Raw genomic sequence first — 22022 nt, forward strand, 5'->3', positions numbered from 1 at the left:
AGAAAGGAATGGTTACCCACTCCAGTATTCTTGCCTGGAGAATCCCATGGACAGAGGAGCCTGGTAGACTATACTCCATGGGGTCGCTTGGAGTCAGACATGACCAAGCAACGAACACACAAACATTTGTCAGACATGACCAAGCAACGAACACACAAACATTTGACTGACTCTTGACCTCTAGCTCCCTCAGCAGACAATAAGGGGATGAGGACTATGGCCGGTCCAAGAACTGCCCTGTGTAGGAGCCCAGGTTGTGTGGCCTGGACAAGTCCTTCCCTCTGAGCCTCAGGTGGCCTGTCTGTGAAATGAAAAGGATGAATTGGTGTCCCTTGACCACATGGTAAACACAGGGACTTGTGATCACAAATTCTCACACCCATTTCACAGATAAGAGAATGGTGGCTGGCTTAAAGAAGCCACGGGACTTGTCCACAGTCATACAACCCAGAAGTGGTATTTGAACCCAGAACAGTCACCCCTCTCCCTGGCATAGGTGCCCCTCCCCTTCCAGCCCAGCCCAGCTCTGGTTTCATGGTCTGATTTATTGGTGGTGAGTATATAGGGGAGGACCCAGGACAGACTGCCTGGGGGGTGGGCGTGGGGGGTGTCTGTGTGACAGTGGCAGGGAGGAGCTAGGCTCCCCCACTCCACTCCCAGGCTGCGTGCCCCTCGGCTTCTGTTTCCGCCAGTCGTGCCAGTTCCGACGCGGAGACCGCTGGAAGCAGGTGCAGGTGGCTCCGTGCTGGCTCGGTTTCCACAGAGGAGGCGCCATCAGCCTGGGTGGGCTGGACTGAGTCCTGGAGTTCTCAACTCCTGCCCAGCCCAGGTCACCGGGTGCTGGGTCCAGGTTACAATGACAGGGGCTTTCTTGGGTGTTTACAGCAATGTGGACGTACAGGGCAGTGGGCTCTCACTCTGCAGTCCCGGGCAGCCACACCCCAGGCCCTCCGGGTTTGAAGGTTCGTCGGGGTGGGGTGGGGGACCCCCAAGGTGTTCCGAGCTGGTGCTCCCACTGGTGGCAGGCCTCTGGGAGGGAGGCAGCAGGGGCGGGTGCAGAGGGCAGGGTTCATCCTTGGTCAAGTGGAGGGGCTGGGGTCCCGGGATAAGTCCACGGCCAGTGGTTCCCAGCTGGTGGCTGCTCAGTCTCTCCCGCTGGGCGAGGGCTGGCTGGGCACTACGCCATGCTGCTGGTGGAGCAGGGGGTGCTCTGGGTGCTCCCGATGCTGTGGTTGGTGCTACTGCTCTCCGAGGAGGCCGGGGCAGCCACCGCCACCACGGGCTCCCGCTTGCCGGGGTGACCTGGGGGCAGGGGTGGAGGTCAGGGCCCTGGCCAGGGGTCCCCACTGCCCCAGAGACTGCGCTGGGCTCCCCCAGGTGGTGATGGAGGGGACCTAAGCACTCACTGTGGGGGCCTGGGATACTCACGCGTGTGCGAGTAGATGTACCAGAGCGCGGCGGTGAGCAGGGCCCCGATGAGGAAGGCACCAAAGGTGATGCCCAGCACGGCAGGTAGGACGAGGCCTTTGTCTGCACCACCAAGGACAGGATGGCTGCGGTCAGCACCGCTGTCTCCTCCCTGCAACTCCCATCCCCACTCCCCGCCCCGTTGTGCCAGCCAGGAGTGCAGGTTTTGGTGCCAGTCTCAGCTCAGCCACTGACCCTTACTTCTCTGAACCCATTTCCTCATCTAGCCAATGGGATCATCACATCCACACATGGCATGAAGCTGTGTTGTTATGAGCATGCCCTCAAAAGGGCCCAGCCAGGCCTTTGGGGCCATGCCTCTGACTCCCAAGGCTGGTAGAGATACATTTTTAGGGAGGCTGGATGGTATAATCTGAGCAAAGTGTGAGTGGGGCCTGAGAGTCCAGAGTCCCGCTGTGTGACCTTAGGTCAGTCCCTACTCCTCTCAGCCTGCTACCAAAGCAGAAGCCAGAGTGCCCCCTGAGGGCCCTTTGGCTCTCTTCTTGGGTTTTCCCAAGCTTCACTCTTTCTGCACTCCTGATGCCTGTCTGACTGTGGGCCAGGCAGCCTGGCCGTAGGCCTGTGGGTTCCCATCCCCGCAGTGGGGTCATTAGCCTGCCTTCTTGATTGTAGGCTGGGCGCAGGGCTCCATCCAGGCCCAGGTAGGATGGCCAAGGGGCCGATGTTTCTCCCACCTGCATTCAGCGTCAGGGACTCTCCTGCCCAGGGGGCACCTGGGCCCAGGGGGAACTAAGACAGGTTAGGGGGAGCTGGGCTGAGGGGCATCCTCCACCCTAGGGGTCTTAGGGAAGGAGAGACAAGCACTGCCCCCAAGTCCTGTCCAGTCCCGATTCCAGAAGGCTCCATCTCCCAGCAAGGTCAGCCAGCCACCCTGGGGATCAAGAAGAGCCAAAGGCCTGGGATATGGTCCCATGGGGTGGTCACAAGCAAATGTTCTCCATGTGGAAGATGTAGCTGTGGACCCTGCTCTCTGGGGTCCTCTGAGCGTCCATCACGCCCCACTCTGACCTCAGTCCCTGGAACCTCGGGGATACTTAGAACTCACCATGCAGGCTGGTGCTGATGATGTTCAGGCGTGTGGAGACAGTCTTGTGGACTTCCTGAAGGAGGAAGAGAGCCCGGGGTATGGCACAGCCTTTGAGAGGCAGCTCCAGGCTTCCCCCCTGTCTCTGTGACCCTGGCCTGCCACAGCCCACCCTGGGGCCTTGACTCTGAGCCCCACCTGCACCACCTTCTGGCTGGGGGCCTCTGGGCAAATGCTGGCAGATCTGTGCTCTGGAAGGGTGGCAGCCAGACAATTCTGGGCTGCTCCTGGTGTGTCTCTTTTGAGTTCCTGAAAAGCTCCCGACTCCCATGAGGATTATGGGGACACTGCATCCATTATCCTTGTGAATGCCCAGAAGCCCAGGCTCACTGTGGCCTAGGGAGAGCCCACTCAGGAGTGGTCCCAGAGGCTTCTCCAGCTTCATACAACCATAGAAGCTTCTCATCCTGAAGACCCTTTTATATGCAAGGGCTTGGGGATGACTCTGTGTGTGTGTGTGTGTGTGTGTGTGTGTGTGTGTGTCCAGGGCCCAGTGTTTAAAAACTGGTATATACTGGATGGTGAAGTGTTGTGACCAGTAAGTGCAGAAAATCAGAATTTTGTGTCTTTTGTACTAACCCTCTTCCCTGAGATCTCTTGTTTGTTGAGATTACCATGGTGACCATACTATATGGACAAGATGGGTGGGTGGATGGATTCCTGGGTGGATGGATTGACGGATGATGACTGGGTGTGATTGTAGAAGGATGGATGGATGACTGGGCTGATGGAAGGACTCTGGATGGATGACTGGGTGGGATGGTGAGAAGCATCAGCTGATAAATGATGACTGAAGGGATGGTGGGAAGACAGACAGATGGGTGAAATAATGGATGGATAGATGGATGGACAGATGGATAGTGGATGCAGCTGCATATTTGACCAATGTCCCAAGACACAGCACAGCCATCCAAAGGCTGTTGGGTGGCAGAAAGAGTCCCCTTCGTACCCAGAGGCCACGTGTCTGCCTGTGGCTGTCTTTTGCTCACTGGTTCCACATCCTCCTGATCTATCATATCCCTTCCTGAAAACTCCAGACCCAGAAGCCACCCTTGAAGCTGGGCTGGGCCCGGCCCCCACTCACCAGGGACCGAATCCTGGGATGCATGGTCACAGAGCAGCTGAGGATGCCAGTCGTGGGCATGGGCACCATGTAGCCACGGAGGAGGAAGCTGAAGCGTATGTCACCACTAGGGCTCGGGGACAGCAGGCTCACGCAGCTGCTCTTGGCTTCCTGGCCCTGGATGAGTTCCACGATTTCCATGTCGGGCCCCAGGTTCAGTTGGCAGCTCTCCAGCTGGATCATGAGCTCAGGGATGGATGGGGACACGCTCACCTGCATGGGTAGGTAAGGGGACCGAGGCGCGGTCAGTTACTCATAACTCTCCACCTTACCTGTTCTCGCGAAATAGGCTAGACTCGTTCTAGAGTTCCTGCTCGGGAACTTTGATGGTGGAAGGACAGTTACTGGCCTGCCTGGAGCAAAGGAGGAGGAGGAAGTGACATTCCAACCACTATCTGAGCTCTGCCTCAGCTCTCCCCACCCCTACAACCCTGCATCAGGTTGGCCCCCGCCTAGCCCTAGGAAGTCAAGTTCCACTGGGGAGAAAGAAAGGCTCTGAGAAATCACAGGGGGCGGCAGGCCTGAGCGGTCAAGTCCAAGTCCGGTACCTGCACAAAGCCCTGCTGGCCCAGCTCGATGGTGTTGGAGGCTTGGAGGAAGTGTGGGCTGAGGTAGAGGCCCAGCTGGAGGGAGAGGCTGTCCATGTTGATGCACTGCACCTTTTTCTGTGGGGATGGGAGGCACCCAGTGAGAAAGCCAAGGGGTGGGAGCAGGAGTCACGGTTCAGGGTTGTTGCGTGACCCTCCTCACCTTAAACCTCCCCCTTCCCCACCACAACTGATATTTATCAAGAACTTGCTCTCAGGAATTCCCTGGCAGTCCAGCAGTTAGGATTCTGTGCTTTCGCTGTTGAAGGCCCGGTGTCTGATCTGAGTCCCTGGTTGGGGGACTAAGATCCCACAAGCCATGCAGCCAGAAAAAGAACTTGCTCCTCACAAGACCTGTGTGCTTTCCATGTCTCCTCTTGGTGACAGCTCATCCCATAGGGGGTTCCTTCCTTATACTCCTATTAACAGGACCTTTGGGCTCTGAAAGCTTATGTGATTTGCCCAAGGCCATGCAGCCAATTCGTGCTTGAACCCTCTGACTTGAGAGACTGAGAACATGACTCTGAACAGTACTGCCCCCATCGCACAGAAGGGGAGACGGGGGCACACTGGAGACACATTGGCTTGCCAGGATCAGGGCCTGAGTCTCCTGAGGCCTGCTCCCCCCGGACCACATGGGTTAGCACATTGACCGTCCATCTCACCCTCTGCGGTGATGAGCTTGACAGGAGTCTGATGACCACCTGCAGGAAGAGAGCCAAGGAGGTGTTCAGAGCCCGAGAGGAGCCCAGAGGGTATCCCACCCAATGAACCCATTTTTTTGGATGGGGAAACTGAGTCAACCAATGGCAAAGCTTGTCTTGTCTTCCTACTAGCACCACACCCGCTCTCCCCAAAGCCTCTCTGCCTGGAAGATCCAGGAGGCACCTGGAGGGGACACCATCCCTTTTTCCCACTCCAGGTCTTACCTCGTTACTGACCACATTTTCCATCACTTCCATGCCACAGCTGGAGTAGCCACTGCTCAAGACAAACTCGTCTTCTGTTTCCTTAGCTTGGCAGCTGGAGTCCCAGAAGGTCAGGCTTTTGATGGTGCATAGCAGAGTCTGGGCCAGGGTTGCAGGGGGTGTGGGGGAGGCACCGTCAGGAGGCACAGGGCTCCCCAGGGCCTGTCCCTCACACCCCAGCACCAAGGACTGACCACACCCCAGGGGTCTTGAATCACTGCCACGCCTCTGCTCCCATCTCCATTTTTGTTAGGTTTCATCATCCTACACCGTTTAAGAGTTACTACTTTTCCTGAACTTGACACACTTCTGTATCTAGCAATAATATCTGTGACATCATGAGTGTGTTCTAGACATATGCATTCATAGAAATTGTGTGGGTTTGTTTTTTTTCCCCTCATTTTAAACAAAAGGCATCATACTGTCCTTCAGGCTTTAGCTTAGTTTCCTCACTGAATAATAAATCACAGACGTCTATCTGTGTGTATATTTATAGACCTAGAATATTCTTTTTAACTTGAGTGTAATGTTCCAAAGATCAGTGGATCACAGTGTATGACATCCAGTGTACTGGATGGCAGTAATGCCAGCCATTGCTGATCCCTGCACCACCTCCTCCACCTCCCAGATATCTGCCGGGCCAGGTAAAGGCAGATAAGAAGGGGGAGATAGGCCGCAGACAGATGGAGCTTCACCTTGGCCCTGATACCACACACCCCAAAACACTTCCACATGGACATAGAGTTAAATGTCATTCTAAAAATCCCTGAGAACATGCATGACTCATCAAGACTCTGGCAGAGAGATTTCCTGCCTCAGAAAGACTAGAAAAAAATCACAAAGGAGAAGATGACCAGCTAGGATGGCCCAATGTTTTCAAACATCCCGAAAATTAAGAAACACTCTGGCAAAAATTTAAAGAATGATAACAAACCAGGAGAGATTATTTCAATAAGAACGATAGACAAAGGGCCACAAATGTCTTTCTTCATGTAAAAAGCTTATAGAAATAATCAAAGGGTAAAAAAAAGAAATAAGAAAAATACCAAAGGAGGGAGGCTCAAGAGCGAGGGAACATATGTATACTTATGGTTGATTCATGTTGTTATATGGCAGAAATTAACACAACGTAAAGCAATTATCCTCCAATTGAAAAAAAAATGTTGTAAAGAAGAAAAATACCAAGCCACAAAGTTACAGAGACTTTGATTATTATCAGTTACACAGTATCAAATTCACACTCACTACTTACTAATCAAAGAAGTAGAAACTCAAACAAGAATGGAAGACAAGGTTCCACCTCCCACATCAGCAAAGTTTTTTAGACAAAAAAACAATAATTTGGAGAGACAGTTAAGTGTTCTCATTAATCAGCAGTGAAAATTGGAATCATCTTTTGGAAAGCGAGTTGGCAACATGTATGAAAATTTCCAGAATGTTCCCTCATTTTTGACCCAGCAATCTCAACTGATGTGGAAACCTATCTTAAGAAAACAATTCTATTTATAGAAGAATTTCATGCACAATGACACTTCCTGCATATTTATAATATTACATAATTGAAAACACCCAAATGTCTAAAGAGGGAGGAGGAGCTAATTATGGCATTTTGTGTGTGTGTGTGTAATAAAGTTTTATTAAACTATAAAGGAGACAGAGAAAGCTTCTGACATAGGCATCAGAAGGGGGCAGAAAGAGTACCCCCCTGGCTAGTCTTCAGCTGGATGTTATATAGTCACTGCTGCTGCTAAGTCGCTTCAGTCGTGTCCGACTCTGTGTGACCCCAGAGACGGCAGCCCAACAGGCTCCCCCATCCCTGGGATTCTCCAAGCAAGAACACTGGAGTGGGTTGCCATTTCCTTCTCCAAATTATGGCATTTCAATATGATGGGATCTAATGTGTTTTTAAAGTGATATTATTAAGTACATATGAACTTGGGCTTTCCTAGTGGTTCAGAGGGTGAAGAATATGCTTGCAATGCAGGAGTCCCTAGGTCAGGAAGATCCCCTAGAAAATGGAATGGCTACCCACAACAGTATTCTTGCCTGGAGAATTTCATGGACACAGGAGCCTAGAGGGCTACAGTCCATGGTCGTAAAGAGTCAGACATGACTGAGCAACTAACATTGTCACTTTCAGTATTTAGTACATAAGGCTTCCCCAGTGGTTCAGCAGTAAAGAATCTGCCTGCAATGTAGGAGACACAGGAGATGTGGGCTCAGTCTCTGGGTCAGGAAGATCTCCTGGAGAAGGGAATGGCTACCCACTCCAGTATTCTTGCCTGGAGAATTCCATGGACAGAGGAGCCTGGCGGGTAACAGTCCATGGGATCACAAAGAGTCAAACACGACTGAGCACCTAACGCATTGCTCCACACCAGGCGAGGTCGTCAGACCTCCTGTAATCCTCACCACCTGGTGAGTGAAAAAAAAGTGAAGTCGCTCAGTCGTGTCCAACTATTTTCGACCCCATGGACTGTAGCCTACCAGGCTCCTCTGTCCATGGGATTTTCCAGGCAATAGTACTGGAGTGGATTGCCATTTCCTTCTCCAGGGGATCTTCCCGACCCAGGGATCAAACCCCGGTCTCCCACATTGTAGACAGACCCTTTACCATCTGAGCCACCTCAAGCCCATTCTACAGGTGGAAAAACTAAGGCTTGTAGCGGAATGTGATTGGTCCTCCTTCCTGGATTAGGACAGAAGGACCAGTTACCCATGTCAGCTGGACTGGAAGCCAGGCGCTCCCTTACCGAGATGAGATCTTTCTTGAGTACCAGAGTCATGCCATCGCTGGAGCACTTGGGCTGGATCAGGGTCAGAAGTAGCTCCTGGTTGCAGCCCTTATTGGGAGTGGTGATCTCCACCGGTGTGGGTGAGGGCTGCAGCCCACTGCCTGCGGGGTAGCAGAGGGGGCCCCAGCAGACAGTCACTGTGGGGCTCACTGTGCTCTGAGGTGCTAAGCACCTCTCTAGCTAGGTACTCTCAGCATTCCTGAGATGCATATGAGGAATATGGGGCTCCCACCAGCTGCTGCAACTTTCCCAGTTCACACAGCATCTGGACGTAGCAACAGATCCCAGGAGAGGGCCAGGGAAGGGAGCTGGCGAGGCGGGGGGCAAGGGAAGGGAGCCAGGTGCTCACCACAGCTGTGGGTCCGCAGAGAGACGTCATTGGCCACGGGGAGCTCCACGAAGGACGCTACCACACTGGCATTGAGCCTCCGGGCCTCCCCCAGCAGGCCTTGGGTTGTGTTTGGGAGTTGGAAGCCAGGGTTGATCCTATCTGGAAAGATCTTCAAGGAGTATTCACCAGTGGTCTAATGACAGGGAGAGAGGCAGAGCAGGGAGCTTCGGACACAGTCAGGGGCCACACAGCCTGGCAAGGTGTGCCTGCAGGCTGGCCAGGGTCTGCCGGGCCTCAGTCAGGCTCTCTTTTGCTCCTGCTGTTTCCTCTGCCTGGACCACCTCCCCTCATCTACTGGTTCCTGTCTGTCTTTCAACTCAGTTTGGAGTTCACCTCTCCAGGAAACTTCCCTGACGCAGTGGGCTGGGTTAGGGGGCCTCTTTAAGGGATCATGGAAGGCTTCCTGGAGGAGGTGCCATCTAGGTGAAGGTCTGAAGGAAGAATAGGTAGAGCACAGAGGGCAGAGGGATCATCGTATATAAAGGCTCAGGGCTGGGGTGATGGTGCAGGAAGTTTGGGTTTTTTCTTGGAGGAGCCTTGGGAAGACCTGAACGGGGCTGTGTGGGTCTCAAAGCAAGACTCACCCAGATCTGCATGTTGTGGTTGGCCTCGATTAACCAGGACACGTAGGGTGGACCCTGAAGGATGAGCACGGCGGCGTCAGTATCTCTCCAAGCACAGCTCAGCTCCAACTTCACGGTCACTGTCCGGGGCCTGGATGTGGGGGGAGACGACCGCCCCCGCATCAGCGAGGGCGGTAGTGCGGGGTGTGGGGAGGTGCAGGGGAGCTTGACCAGGAATTGCTGGGCCAGAACAAGACCTGGGGTCGGTTGAGCAGCAGCTGCGCTCCTAACCTGGTTGGTCCTGGGTCTGTCGGGTGGGTGTGAAAATGGGCGGGGCCCAGATATAGGCGGGGTGACAGTTCTCTAACAAGGCCGGGGCGGGGCTAAGGCTTGGACAGAAGCGGGGCTTTATGGAGGGTGGGGCTGGCGGGGCTGGCACCCTTACGAGGCCTCTGGGCCCGGTAGGATCCTCAGGATGTGCGCCTCCTTGTGGCCAGCCACACCTTCCAAGCGGCAGCCCCAGGCTTTCGGGGTCCATCCGAGCGTGTGGCCCATGTCCTTCTGGGGTTCCAGATTGCAGGAGAACGGTGAGCTCGAGGCTGCGGAGATAAGCGCACCTCTGTCTCCCCTTGGAGCAGCCTAGCATCTAATACGCAGGCCCACCCTCTCCCACAGTAATGGTGGGGCAGGCAGGATGGCTTCCAGTAGGCGCGAGGATGGTGATGGACAGGGAGGCCTGGTGTACTGCGATTCATGGGGTCGCAAAGGGTTGGACACGACTGAGCGACTGAATTGAACTGAAGGGGTGAAAAAAAAAACAAACAAAAAAAGAACTCGCCAGCCAAGGCAGGAGACCAGACCTAAGAGACAGGGGTTCAATCCCTGGGTCGGGAAGATCCCCCTGAAGAAGGAAATGGCAATCCACTCCAGCATTCTTGCCTGGAGAATCCCATGGACAGAGGAGCCTGGTGGGGTACAGTCCATGGGGTCACAAAGAGTCAGACACAACAGAAGCGACTTAGCACGCACACAGGCAGGATGGAACAGCAAAGAGTGGGGGCTTGGGAGGACCCAGGTTCAAATCCACTTACATCAGAGTGACCCAGGGTAAGTCCCTGGCCTCTGTTTCCTCAGCTGTCAACACACATTTTACTTAAGGTATAAAACCATGGCGTATGTTAGCGATGCAACCCAGCAACTGCCTGTACATCACCCCCCATTTATCCTTCTTATAGTATTTACCATGACCTGAAATTACAGAATTTGTATACCTATTATCATCTTCCTACCACAGTGCCAGCTCCAGGAGGGCAGCATCTGGGTTTGTCCCCACAGGGTCCCCAGATGCCTGGCCTAGGACTTGGTACACACTAGGGATACAATAAATAATATGAAAGTGCTGTTTTTGTATATCCCGAGACTGACAAATGGCAGCAGTTTCACAGGGTTCAATCTAACATTTGATGAAAGGGTAACCACTGTCTTAAGTGACCCGGGGCAAATCACATCCCGTCTTGGTGCCTTAGTGTCCACATCCGAGGAAGGAGACAGAGGAATTCAGATTCCTCAAGAGCAGAGTCCTGAACCCAGAGAGGCAACTGGGGAGGCAGACCTTGGTCCAGACGAAGGAAGATGCTTTGCGGGTTGCTCAGCTCAGCGACAGAGGCGATGGAACCCCGTGTATTCGCCCAGTTGAGGAGCTGGTCCTTGGTGGTGAAGGATGGCAGCTGTGTGATGTTGGCATCTAGGGCCTCGTGAAAGACCAGTTTGGAGTCCTAGGGAGACATGTGGCAGCTCAGGATGCTGTCCCTGGGCCTGAATGCCTTCTGTCCCATGCCAGAGGTCAGCAGATAACTGGGGGAGGCAGCTAGTTGGCTGAACAGAGAAGGCCAGGGCTGAGGAGGTTGAGGCTGGTGGAGCCGAAGTCAGCCCACGGGCCCCTAACTAGGGCCCCTCAGAGTCAGATCTGCCCCATCTCTTTTCCACGTCTGAGGGGCTGGGTGGACACACACCCATGTTCATCCCCCTGTTCAAACATCACCCTCCCACCCCTCCATTCAGTCCGCACTTATCGTGGGGCCCATGTCGGTTTCCCCCACACTCTTGTGAGGGACAGTGGCTGGCTTGGCCACCCCTGCATGGGGCTTGACACACAGTAGGCAGTAAGAAATATTGGCCTGACTGTGTGCTGGGTCTTGAGACCAGCAATGAAGATCCTGACATGGCAGCCTCATCCTGACACCTGGCACACGGCAGGTGCTCCCCGCACATGGAAATGGAGAAGGGAAGATAGAAGACATGGATGAATAAATGAGTGAACAAAAGACAAACAACTGGTCCCTGCTCTGGGAGATCTTACCACCCAGAAACCAGTCATGCCTCAAGTCATTTGAAACAACAGAAGACAGAGGATATTATTCTATGAGAAACAAAAGGAGCAAGACAGGTCCCTTGAATGAACAGAGATGAGAATCTGGGTGGCTCCAGCACCTCATTGCCTCCACTGCCCATGCCTCAGCAGAGACTCTGGTGGGCTAGAGAAAGAAATAGGAAAAACTTCCTGGGGTAGAGGTCAAAGGATTCATGGGAAGCTGCTGGGGCCATGGACTCAGAGTTCCTCTTCCATCCATCTCCAAAGCCAGAGGCATTACACCAGCAGCAGCATGAGAGCTTCAGGCTAGATACTAAGGGGGGACTGCCTGACAGTGGAAATAGGCAAGACGTCATAGAAAGGTCCACTTGGAATGGAGCAGGGCTTTAACAAGGGGGCAAAGTGATGAGGACCTGGGTGAGGAGCCCAGTGCCCACCCCCACCCCATGGAAGGGCTGGGGCAGTGGTTTAGAGCTAGAGTTGGGTTGGGTGGGGAGGGGGAGGACTTTTACCATCTGACCCTCAGGGTCAGCTCTGTAAAATGGGAATGTAATAGGGATTAAAGGGCATTTGTCAAGCTCTTGGCCCCGGGTCTGATACAGAGTCCTGCGCCCTCCCCCGGTGGAACTCTTGGTCTCTCCAGAGGCGTCCAGGCTCCGGCTGCTTGGGGCCGGCTCCGGAAGCTGCGGGCCGAGGTCGCGCGCGGCTCCGGCCGTCCCTCCGCCCCCTCTCCCAGGCCGTGTATTCTTAGCCCCGGGGATGAAGGCGTGGCCGAGGCCTGATCCGGCGGCCGCTGCGACCTTCCGGCCCGGCGGGCGGGCGGGCGCTTTTCGTGTGCCCTGCGTCAGCCAGAGCCCTGCCGGGCCTAGAGTACAGGGCTCGGCCGCCAGAGGGTTCGGGAATAGGAAGGGGGAGAAACGGGAGGTGGGGGAGAGGAGCTGTGGCCGGGCCTGGCCTGCCCGCACTGGGAGCCGCGGGGTCGGTCCCGCTCCGTCCTCCCGGTTGGCTGCGTTCGGCCTGCCCTCCCGTGGGGTGGGGGGCTTCCATGCCGGCCCGCTCCGCCTGACTCTGCGCTTCGTGCCGCCAGTCGCGCACCCCCTCAGCTTCTCTCGGTGTCTAGGCCCGCGTCCCAGGCAGCCCGGGACCGGGGCCTGTCTTCAGGTCCCCTCCTCCTCTCCCCCTCCTCGAACTCAGTCTCCAGAGTCCGTTCCTCCCACAACAGGCCGGCCCTCTTTCCGTTTCCATACTTTTTTCTGTGTCTCGCTCCCACTTGTTTTCTTTGCTCTCCCCCGAGCTCCGGCTCTCTCCCCTCTGCTTTTTCTGGCTGTAAACAACAGCTGCTGCATCTGGGGGGGCCACCTCCCAGGGCCTTAAACGTGAACGAGGCAGTGACCCGGCCCGCCCCACCTCCTCCAGCCCTGAGTGCCCCCGGCTGTGGCCCCAGCCAGTGGACCTTCTCTCTCTCTGGTGGATGTGTCTGACATTTAAAATTTGAATTTTTTAAAAAATAATTTTTCTCCAATTTAGGCCATGTAAATTATAGCAAATCTTGCCAATCAATACAGTGAAAAGAACAAAGCAGATCTCTGTTCCTCATCCCTCTCCCCAGCCAGAACTACTGTTAACACATTGTTAGGTTTCTTTCTGGCCTTTTTTTGTCTGTACTTGAATATTTTCACATTTATGTCTTGTAAACTTTTTCAAAGACAGTGACAAGGTTATTTTATGGAGGAATATCAGTGAGTCCAGTTCTCCCACTGGACAGATGGGAAAACTGAGGCTATGAGAGAGGGTTGGAGTTGGCTAATTTGTGCATCAACCTGAGGGCTTCCGAGGTGGCTCAGTGGTAAGGAATCTGCCCGCCAGTGCAGGAGACGCAGGTTTGATCCCTGAGTCGGGAAGTTTCCCTGGAGGAGGAAATGGCAACCCACTACAGCATTCTTGCCTGGAAAATTCCATGGACAAAGGAGCCTGGCTGGCTATAGTTCATGGGGTCGCAGAGAGTTGGACACGACTAAGCGACTGAGCACGAACGCAGGCACACACATCGCCTCCTGGGTTTGATTCCCACCTCCGGGTTTGGGTTCTTTTCCCCAGGTTCTGTTGCCCTTTGTCCTCTCTCTGGCAAGGCCCCATGGGGTTCACCAGGAAGGGCCCTGGTGAGTATAACGTCAGAATGGAAAAGAGAAGCAGGGGACCCTGGTCCACAGAGGTGGACAGCAGGGGCTTCCCAGAGCCCGTGCCTGAGGCTGCGGTTGGAGGTAACACACTCACGTAGGCCAGCTGGAGTGGGATTCCTGGTGCCTGCAATTTCAGGAAGATGGATTTGTTCACGCTGAGGATCAGCAGCACCTCTCGGGGCCGGATGCCACCTTGCTTGGATGTCTGGAGAGTCAGCTCCAGCCTTGACACATCCTGGGATGGGGGCAAGGGGAGAGACACATACACAGATCAGTCAGGCTGCAAAGGCTGTGTGCCACCCAGGTCAGCGGCATTGACTTATTTACTGTCAGCTTCCATTTCATTCTCCCTGCCCAGCTTGTCCACTCCTGTCTTCCAGAGCCCGGCACAGTGCCTGGCCCTCAGGCAGGTACCCAGAAAATATTTGCTAAATGAATGAAAGATGACTCTGAGCAAATCCAAGGAGACTTTTTTTTTTAATGATCAGAGGAAGGGATAGATTGGGAGTTTGAAATTGACATGTACACACTGCTATATTTAAAATAAAATGCCTGGGACTTCCCTGGTGGTCCAGTGGCTAAGACTCCATGCCTCCAACGCAGGAAGCCCGGGTTCAATCCCTGGTCAGGGCACTATATCCCACATGCCGAAACTAAGAGTTCATATGGTACAACTAAGACCTGGTGCAGCCAAATAAATAAATATTTTAAAATAAATAAATGCAATGAGCCTGAACTTTATTGGTAGTCAGTTGAGGTTTATTATTCCCATTAAACACCTGCTGTGAACCAGCCTGTGTGACTTCAGAGCGCACCGTGTGCCCTTTCTCTGTCCCAGTGCGGCACTGTTGAGGCATCAAACTCTGCTCCCCAACTGCAGGATTCCTATCTGCCTTATGATTTTAAAGTACTAAATACTCATGTTTTGTTGGGTAATACCATTATTTTGATATTTTATAAGAAATGTGAAGTTGAAGTCATTTCTGTCTCAAGAGGTACTGACTGCATTAAAAAAATTAATTGATCATGGTATATGTATTTAGAATGCTTTCATAACAACAATAACAACTAATACCTAACATTTATATAGTGCTTCCTAAGTGCTTGGACTGTTCTAAGTGCTTTACACATTGACTCATTTAACCTCACAACAACCCTAAGAGGTAGGTACCCTTGTCACTCTCACTTACAGATGAAGAAGCAGGGCGCAGAGAGGTGAAGCCATTTGTCCATGACCACATAGCATGTAAGTGTGGAACTAAGCTCTAGACCTAGGCAGGCCTCTACTCTCAACTACTATCCTGCCCCGTCAGGTTTTTCTATACCTCTTTATTCCCAGAAAGAAAAAGAACACAGCAATCCACAAGGCAAAGTTTCTGTTGAAAGAATAGACTTCTTTGGGCCTTCCCTCGTGGTCCGGTGGTTAAGAATCCACCTTCCAATGCAGAGGACATGGGTTCGATCTCTTGTTGGGGAAACTAAGATCCCACATGCTTTGGGGCAACTAAGCCCACTAGCCACAACTAGACAAGTGCGCACACCGCAACAAGAAGAAGGCTGCACGCCACGGAAGACCCAGCGCAGCCCGAAAGAAGAAAGAAGGACCCCCGCTGTGCTCAAAGACTCTCTGAACCAATGGAGCATGAGCAGGTGACTCCTGAAACTGAAACAGGTGCAGGCCTCAGAAGCCCTGCCTTGGACTTATATGGACAAAGACAGATGGAAACATTTGATTGAAACACAAACTCCAGCTGTTCACAAAAGCTGGCAATCTCTCTCCAAAGAGACAAAACGCTGACCACCCCCCCCAACCCCCCACAAATCTCCTTAAACTTATCAAAAAGGAGACGGATATTTCAAGATGAAGACAACAGTGGAAGTTTAGATTTAACTTCTAATTATCTCCTGGCCATTTCCCCAACTGATGTCAGACAGCCAGAGTGTTTCAGCTGGAAAAATCTGCCCCCAAATATTTCCACTACCTAATAATGACACCGTGATCACGCTTTGTGAGTTTGCTCTTTGAAACAAAATAAAAGCAAATAATGTTTCATTTTCAATGTTTCATAAATATTTTTTTCATTTTAGTGAGCTATATTAGGTTGCTTATTTTTGAATGATCACTTTTATGCTAGTTTATAGTAGAGTGATATATCTTGAATTTATGTTTGTGTAAGTTCACTTTTTTGATTAATTTCTGTTTTCTAATGGGTTTATAACTTTGGGGTTTTGAAATATCTTGTGTCATCAATTTTAAAAAATAGTGTACATTCTAAACACTTTATGGATTAAGTATTGCATTTAATATCATATTTTGGCAAAATAGGAAATACCAGTCCAAATGTCAGAGCTGACATTTTGTTCCAGGATTGTGATCAGTTCTTGAAATTAACTGAAGTGAAGGGAGACCCACCTTGGTGTTGTCAGGAAAGGCCCAGGCACTGCTGCCCTGTCTGAATCTTCAAGAAGATTGAAGATTCTTCAATGGACCCACCCCAGCTTCATTACCTAATTGCCTATGTATTATTAGCTTGAACTATCAAATATGATTTCACAACTCTGTGTATATGATCAAAACCCCTCAACCGTACACTTTAAGTGGACAAATGTTTTCAAAATAAAGCTATTAAAATACGATAATCAAATATCAGTACTTTCACAGGGTTCAGTCTAATGCATGCCCAGCCCTATGCTGTGTGTGTGAGTGCCCTATGCTCTCATCGAAGCAGGGTCAGGTATTCTCCCATTTTACAGATGTAGCAGTTGGGCACAGGGAGGGCCCCTGCCAAAGTGAGTGGTGAAGTCAGACGCCCAGTACCCGTCAGCATGGTGCCAGAGTGGGTGCCTGGACCCCTGGGCAGCTCGCCTGGACCGTGTCCTCCCTCTCAACCCTGCCACTCCCCAGACTGCCCCACAGTTCATCACTGTCCAGCCCCATCTGTCTGTCCTCCCCCAGAGGAGTGAAACTCGTGGCCCATGCATGGCGAAGAGATGGGTCCTGTGGTGTTGGAGAAGACTCTTGAAAGTCCCTTGGACTGCAAGGAGATACAACCAGTCCATTCTGAAGGAGATCAGCCCTGGGATTTCTTTGGAAGGAATGATGCTAAAGCTGAAACTCCAGTACTTTGGCCACCTCATGAGAAGAGTTGACTCATTGGAAAAGACTCTGATGCTGGGAGGGATTGGGGGCAGGAGGAGAAGGGGACGACAGAGGATAAGATGGCTGGATGGCATCACTGACTCGATGGACGTGAGTCTGAGTGAACTCGGGGAGTGATGGACAGGGAGGCCTGGCGTGCTGCGATTCATGGGGTCGCAAAGAGCTGGACATGACTGAGCAACTGAACTGAACTGAACTGATGGTTAGGAGGTGCCACGGCTGCTGCGGACAAGGAGAACAATCCCTCCTCTGCCCTGGACGCCCACAGGCTGAGAGCACAGCCCCCGAGGTGGGAGGAAAGAGCCCTGTGACCATCCATGCCTGTTGCCACCCCACAGTAACTGTCCCTGTTTGTGCCTCAGTTTCCCCATCTGCAAAACAGGGATAGGACAGAATGGAAACCAAAACCAAGTGAGGCTCTGGATAAAGGAAGTTAAAGAAGAGAAGTAGAGGTCAGCGTCGGGTCATGCTGAGGGTGAGGGGGTTAAGAGACTGGAACTTCGTGACATCTGTCATGACACTCAGCTCTGCTCCCAGGGCTCACATACCAATCCCTCCACCCCCTTGTCACCAAGTCCCTCCCTGTAGAGTTAGGAGTTGGGAGGAAGGAGGGTGTGGGCTAAGGCCCAAAGAGAGGCAGGCAGGGGCCAGGGCCACGTACCAAGTGAGCCCTGTCGAAAGTCAGGGAGGCTGGAGAGCTGGGCTTCCAGGGGTCTGGGAGCTCCTGGCGCGAGCTCAAAGGCCAGCTAGTTACCAGAAAAACCCAGCCAGGGTTTCCATAGCAAACACTTCCATCCCGTGGCCCTGACTCATCAACACGGTCACTCACACGCAGACTTCCCTCTTTCCTCCCAGCTCCGAGCCCAAAAGTAAAGAAAGGGGCCTGCCTCGTCCCCCATCCCAAGCTCCCAGTCTTCCCCATGGCATCCTGGGAGTTCTGGGAGCCCAGCCGAGGTGGGCAGGCCAGTCACGCCCTCGTCCCCAGCTCTGCAACCTGGGCTGGCCGGGGCCTGCCCGGCCCCTTCCCTGAGCCAGTGGGCGGGAGACCACGTTTCTATTTTTGTGCCTCTGGCCCACAGTTGCCATTGTCGGCCCAGCAGTCGGTGGCGGGAAGGGGGATTTCAGTGGGGAGGCCCTGAGCGCTAGTAGCCACTTATAGAAAGTCGCTTCCAGCAATTCTTCTAGGAGTGGAGCCTCGAGCCTGCCTGCAGCCCCCACCCTCCTAGGGCCAGACTGGAGCCGGCCAGATTGGAGCCGGCCGTCCCTTTGCTCACCCCAGCGGAGCCAGACTTACAGGCAGGGTAGCAGGCGAAGGGCATCAAAGCCAGACGGACCTGAAGTCAAACCTGGGCTCAGTCATTAGCCTGTGACCCTGGGCAGTTACTTCTTGTCTCTGGGCCTCAGCTTCCTGATCTGGAAAATGGGCTGAACGATGTAACTACTTCATAGATTTGTGAGGATTCAGTGAGATTCTGCCTGCAAAGCAGGTGGTCCAACGTCCAACCAAACACATGGCAGCGGATTGGGTTTCTCCACCTGCCATTCCCTCCCCTCTCGCTCATCCAGAGGAGGGCCACAGTTCAGGGGCTGAGGAGGTGGGCATGTGGGCTGGGCAGCTGTTGGCTGGAATTGGGACCAGTCAGGCCTCCCTGCAACAGCCCCTCTCTGGGCCTCAGTCTCCCCATCTGTGTAGGCTCAGTATTATATGGCTCTTTGATTCTGTCTGCCTCCTTGGGGCTCCCGGTGTTTGGCATCTGGGACTTGGTCTCCAGCCGGGTGGCTACAGAATGGGCTTCCAGAACCCCCACGAGAGGCACGCCACTCTCCCCAGCTGAGGGTTCCTGATCAGCCCATGTCATTTCTACTTCCCCAGTTTCTTTGTCTGTCTGGGAGAATAGCACTGGGCCCGGCCTGGGGCTGCTATGCTCTTCATGGGAGACAGGAAAGAAGGCACAACTCTGTCCTCCAAGAGCTTGGCAGAGAACAAGACTAACACCCCCAAACAACCAGTAACACTGCTAACCTCATGGAGGTGGCCAATCAGCAAATGCTTATACACAGTTACATTTCCCCTTCCTTCCAATATTGACCCACCAATCCAACCATCCACCACATCCACCAATCCAACCATCCATCCAACCACCCATCCATCCACCCACCCATCCATCCACCCACCCATCCATCCATCCACCCACCCACCCATCCACCCACCCATCCACCCATCCACCCATCCATCCAACCGTCCATCCACCCACCCATCCACCCATCCACCCATCCATCCATCCATCCAACCGTCCATCCATCCACCCATCCAAACACCCATCCATCCACCCACCCATCCACCCATCCACCCATCCATCCATCCAACCGTCCATCCATCCACCCAACCAAACACCCATCCATCCACCCACCCATCCACCCATCCACCCACCCATCCACCCATCCACCCATCCACCCATCTATTTACTCATCCTTACAATTCTGGGACTGACCCTGAGTTGAACACTGGGGATATAGCACTGAGATGCAGGCACAGTACCTGCCCAGTCTGTCTGTCCCCGAGTCCATGTCCTTCCCACCAAGCCTGTCCCTAATATCTGCAAGGCCTGGGACAAGAACACATATGACAGCCCCTAGCCCCAACCCACCCCTCTTCTCTTCACATGGACACATGTGGACAACCATCCTGGATGCCCAAGCTCTGCCATGCTCACCCACAGCCCCCTATAACCTCCCCGCCATTGCTGAGTCCATCACTCAGTACCAGGACTGCTGACACCCACCTCTGCCTCCTCCAGGAGTGGCTCCAGGCAAAGGCCTCGTCTGTTTTCTCTCTGCACCATCGATGCCCACTCTTAGTAACCTCATGTAGCCCTCAGATCTGGGGGAGCTAAACCCAGCCACGCAGTGTCCCCTCTAGAGGAAAGGACAAGAAGGAGCCCCACCAACCCTAGGAGGAGGCTCAGTGCATTTGGGCAGGGAATTCTGGAGTCCTGGGTACACAGGGCAGGGGCTGGGGAGGGATGGCAGAGGGGTGCAACTGGAAAAGGGCCAGAGAGGGGCTACATGTTGTAGGTCCCAGGCAGGGGCCTCTTTGCCTAAGTCTGAGGGCTGCATTGCCTTCCACACCCCTTCCTTCACAGGGTGGCCTAGAGGAGCCTAGGGCCCCCTGCCCTCCCTCTGCCTGAGCAACCTCATCTGCCCCTCTGGCAGGAGGCAATCAGCATCAGAGACCTGTGAGTTCCATCTGCTTGGGGGTGGTGAGGTGGCGTCAGCTCCCTGAGTTTGCCCAGAAGCGGGGTGAATCAGCGGCTGTCTTGGCTGTGCCCTGGCTGCCTGAGGTTTGTTAGGAGGATAGCAGATCAGTGCAGTCGGCCTGACGGGAACCGCTGAGACACCAGGCCGGTTTCCTGTCTCCACGGGTCAGGATGTGACCCCGGGCCCCCTCCCGGAATCCAGGCTCCGGCCTGCCCTTTGGGGACCCAGCGAGATAGAGCCCCTGCCCAGTGGCCCCCTCGTCTGTCTGCAAATGTCCCGAACACACACACACACACCATACACACACACCCTGAACCTCTCTTTCCCGAGGCTCTTGGCCGCCACAGCTCATGTGCCGCCCACCCACAGGAAATCTGAGGATTCAGAGGCCACGCGGGGATGGACGGGAAACTGTTTCTCTGTGCCAGGGTTTGCAGAAGGCAGCCATAGGTCGGGAGGGATTGGGCTGGTTGCTGAGACAGCCTCCACCCACGCCACCGCTGCCAGCTCATGTTTCTTGCCTCTAGGCCTTTGCTCAGGCAATGCCCTTTGCCTGGAATGCCCTTGACGCCCCTCTGTCTGGCTCGATGCTGGGAGTCATTTCCCTACTGCCCCTTCCTTCCACATTCAGTGATCATCCTCCCGGGGCCCACAGCCCCTGGCACCCCCTTCCCTCCACTGCCAAGTCCATCACTCAGTACCAGGGCTTGCCGAGGCCCACCTCTGCCTCTCCTGCGAGTGCCTCCAGGGCCGTGGCTAGTGCTGCTTTGTCTCTGCACCATCAGTGCCCCACACAGGCTGGACACAGAGCAGGCACCTGGCGAGGACTGATTGTGGGAAACTGTTGGACTGGAGATCCCCTTCTTGGCGGCTGCCTGGTGAGGAAGGTACCTCCCAGGGAAACCACAGTTCTTTCAGTGTTACTGTAGTAGGTCCAATGGGACTGTGGGCTCTCTTGGGGCAAGAGAGCCACGAGCATCCAGCTCCAGGAGGCTAGACCTCAGCTACCCCTCTGCAAGTGCATTCACAGACCCTGCTTCAGCCACCTGGTAGCAGTTGCCTGTGCGGATCCAATTAGTTGAGTGATGTGAAGATGCTTGGTACATTGTAGCATGTCAGGCCGAATGAGAGTATTGACATGAGAGATGTAGACCCCACAGAGGAGATGCTGTGACAGGCGCAGCTACTGTAAGTTAAGTAGCGGCTTTCGGCAGAACCATGCTCAGTATGTGGCCTGCATTGCCCCCCTGGATTCTCGCAACCTCCTTACGAGGTAGTTTTGGTCATCACCCCATGTTTCCTATGGAAAGCCAAGGCTTGGAGACATGGCCCAGGGTCACGCCCCTATAAGGGGTGAGGTTCAGTTCAAAGACAATCTTGCTTCAGAGCCCATGTTCTTGACCTTCCAGGTCACATAGCAATACATTCATTCATTCATTCATTTGTATACACAGTCACTGGTGCACATCAGGCCCCGGGCCAGATGCAACTACTCCATGACTCTTTGGTGAGTCCCTGAGCCCAAGAAATGTGTGTCTGCTGTTGGAGCCTGGAGAGAAGGAGCCCCCTGCCTGCCCAGTGTGATATGAGATGCTGGCCAGTGGTGGATGCAGAACTGGGTCTCCCATCTCCCAAACCCCAGCGCTTTCCATCACCCCCTCAAACAAACAGGCTCAACAGTCCTGGAGCCTACAGCCTGGCTCCTTGAGTTAAAAGCTGGACACTCCATGGACTGAGTTCTCTGGTAGAGGCAGAAAGTGACAAGGAGATTCTGTTGTCATGAGTTTAGGATGACAGGTTACAGCAGCATCTTGTCATGCACCTAAAAATCCTCCAACAACTGTCACTGTTCACAGGATGAAGACCAGGCCACTTGCTGTGGCAACTGGGCCTTGTCAATCTCCCCAGCTGTGCCCCGAGGAGAAATGGATGCTCACGCTACAGCAAGCCATGTGATGCTGACCCCAAACGAGGCCCGCCTCCCTGCCTGTGCGTTCACTCTGTCCACTCACTGCGTCCTCGGTTCAGCCCCACGGCCTCCTTCAGTCTGTGAG

General features: G+C 53.7%; 1 protein-coding gene across 1 annotated transcript in view; it reads right to left on the reverse strand.

Annotated features, from left to right (window-relative positions):
• Positions 1-525: 525 nt before the first annotated feature.
• Positions 526-22022, reverse strand: part of ENG (endoglin) — a 32022-nt gene continuing 10525 nt past the window's right edge. Inside the window, exons 3-15 of the mRNA XM_061433580.1 lie at positions 13645-13785; positions 10612-10774; positions 9445-9598; positions 9021-9150; positions 8395-8569; positions 8004-8146; positions 5212-5349; positions 4948-4986; positions 4244-4360; positions 3657-3908; positions 2534-2588; positions 1429-1530; positions 526-1302 (exon numbers count right to left, since the gene is read on the reverse strand). Of these exons, the coding sequence (XP_061289564.1) occupies positions 1178-1302; positions 1429-1530; positions 2534-2588; positions 3657-3908; positions 4244-4360; positions 4948-4986; positions 5212-5349; positions 8004-8146; positions 8395-8569; positions 9021-9150; positions 9445-9598; positions 10612-10774; positions 13645-13785 (1734 nt within the window). The 3' untranslated portion in view covers positions 526-1177. The remainder of the gene's footprint in view (positions 1303-1428; positions 1531-2533; positions 2589-3656; positions 3909-4243; positions 4361-4947; positions 4987-5211; positions 5350-8003; positions 8147-8394; positions 8570-9020; positions 9151-9444; positions 9599-10611; positions 10775-13644; positions 13786-22022) is intronic.

This window comes from Bos javanicus, chromosome 11, assembly GCF_032452875.1.
Source record: "Bos javanicus breed banteng chromosome 11, ARS-OSU_banteng_1.0, whole genome shotgun sequence".
Taxonomy (NCBI): Eukaryota; Metazoa; Chordata; class Mammalia; order Artiodactyla; family Bovidae; genus Bos; species Bos javanicus.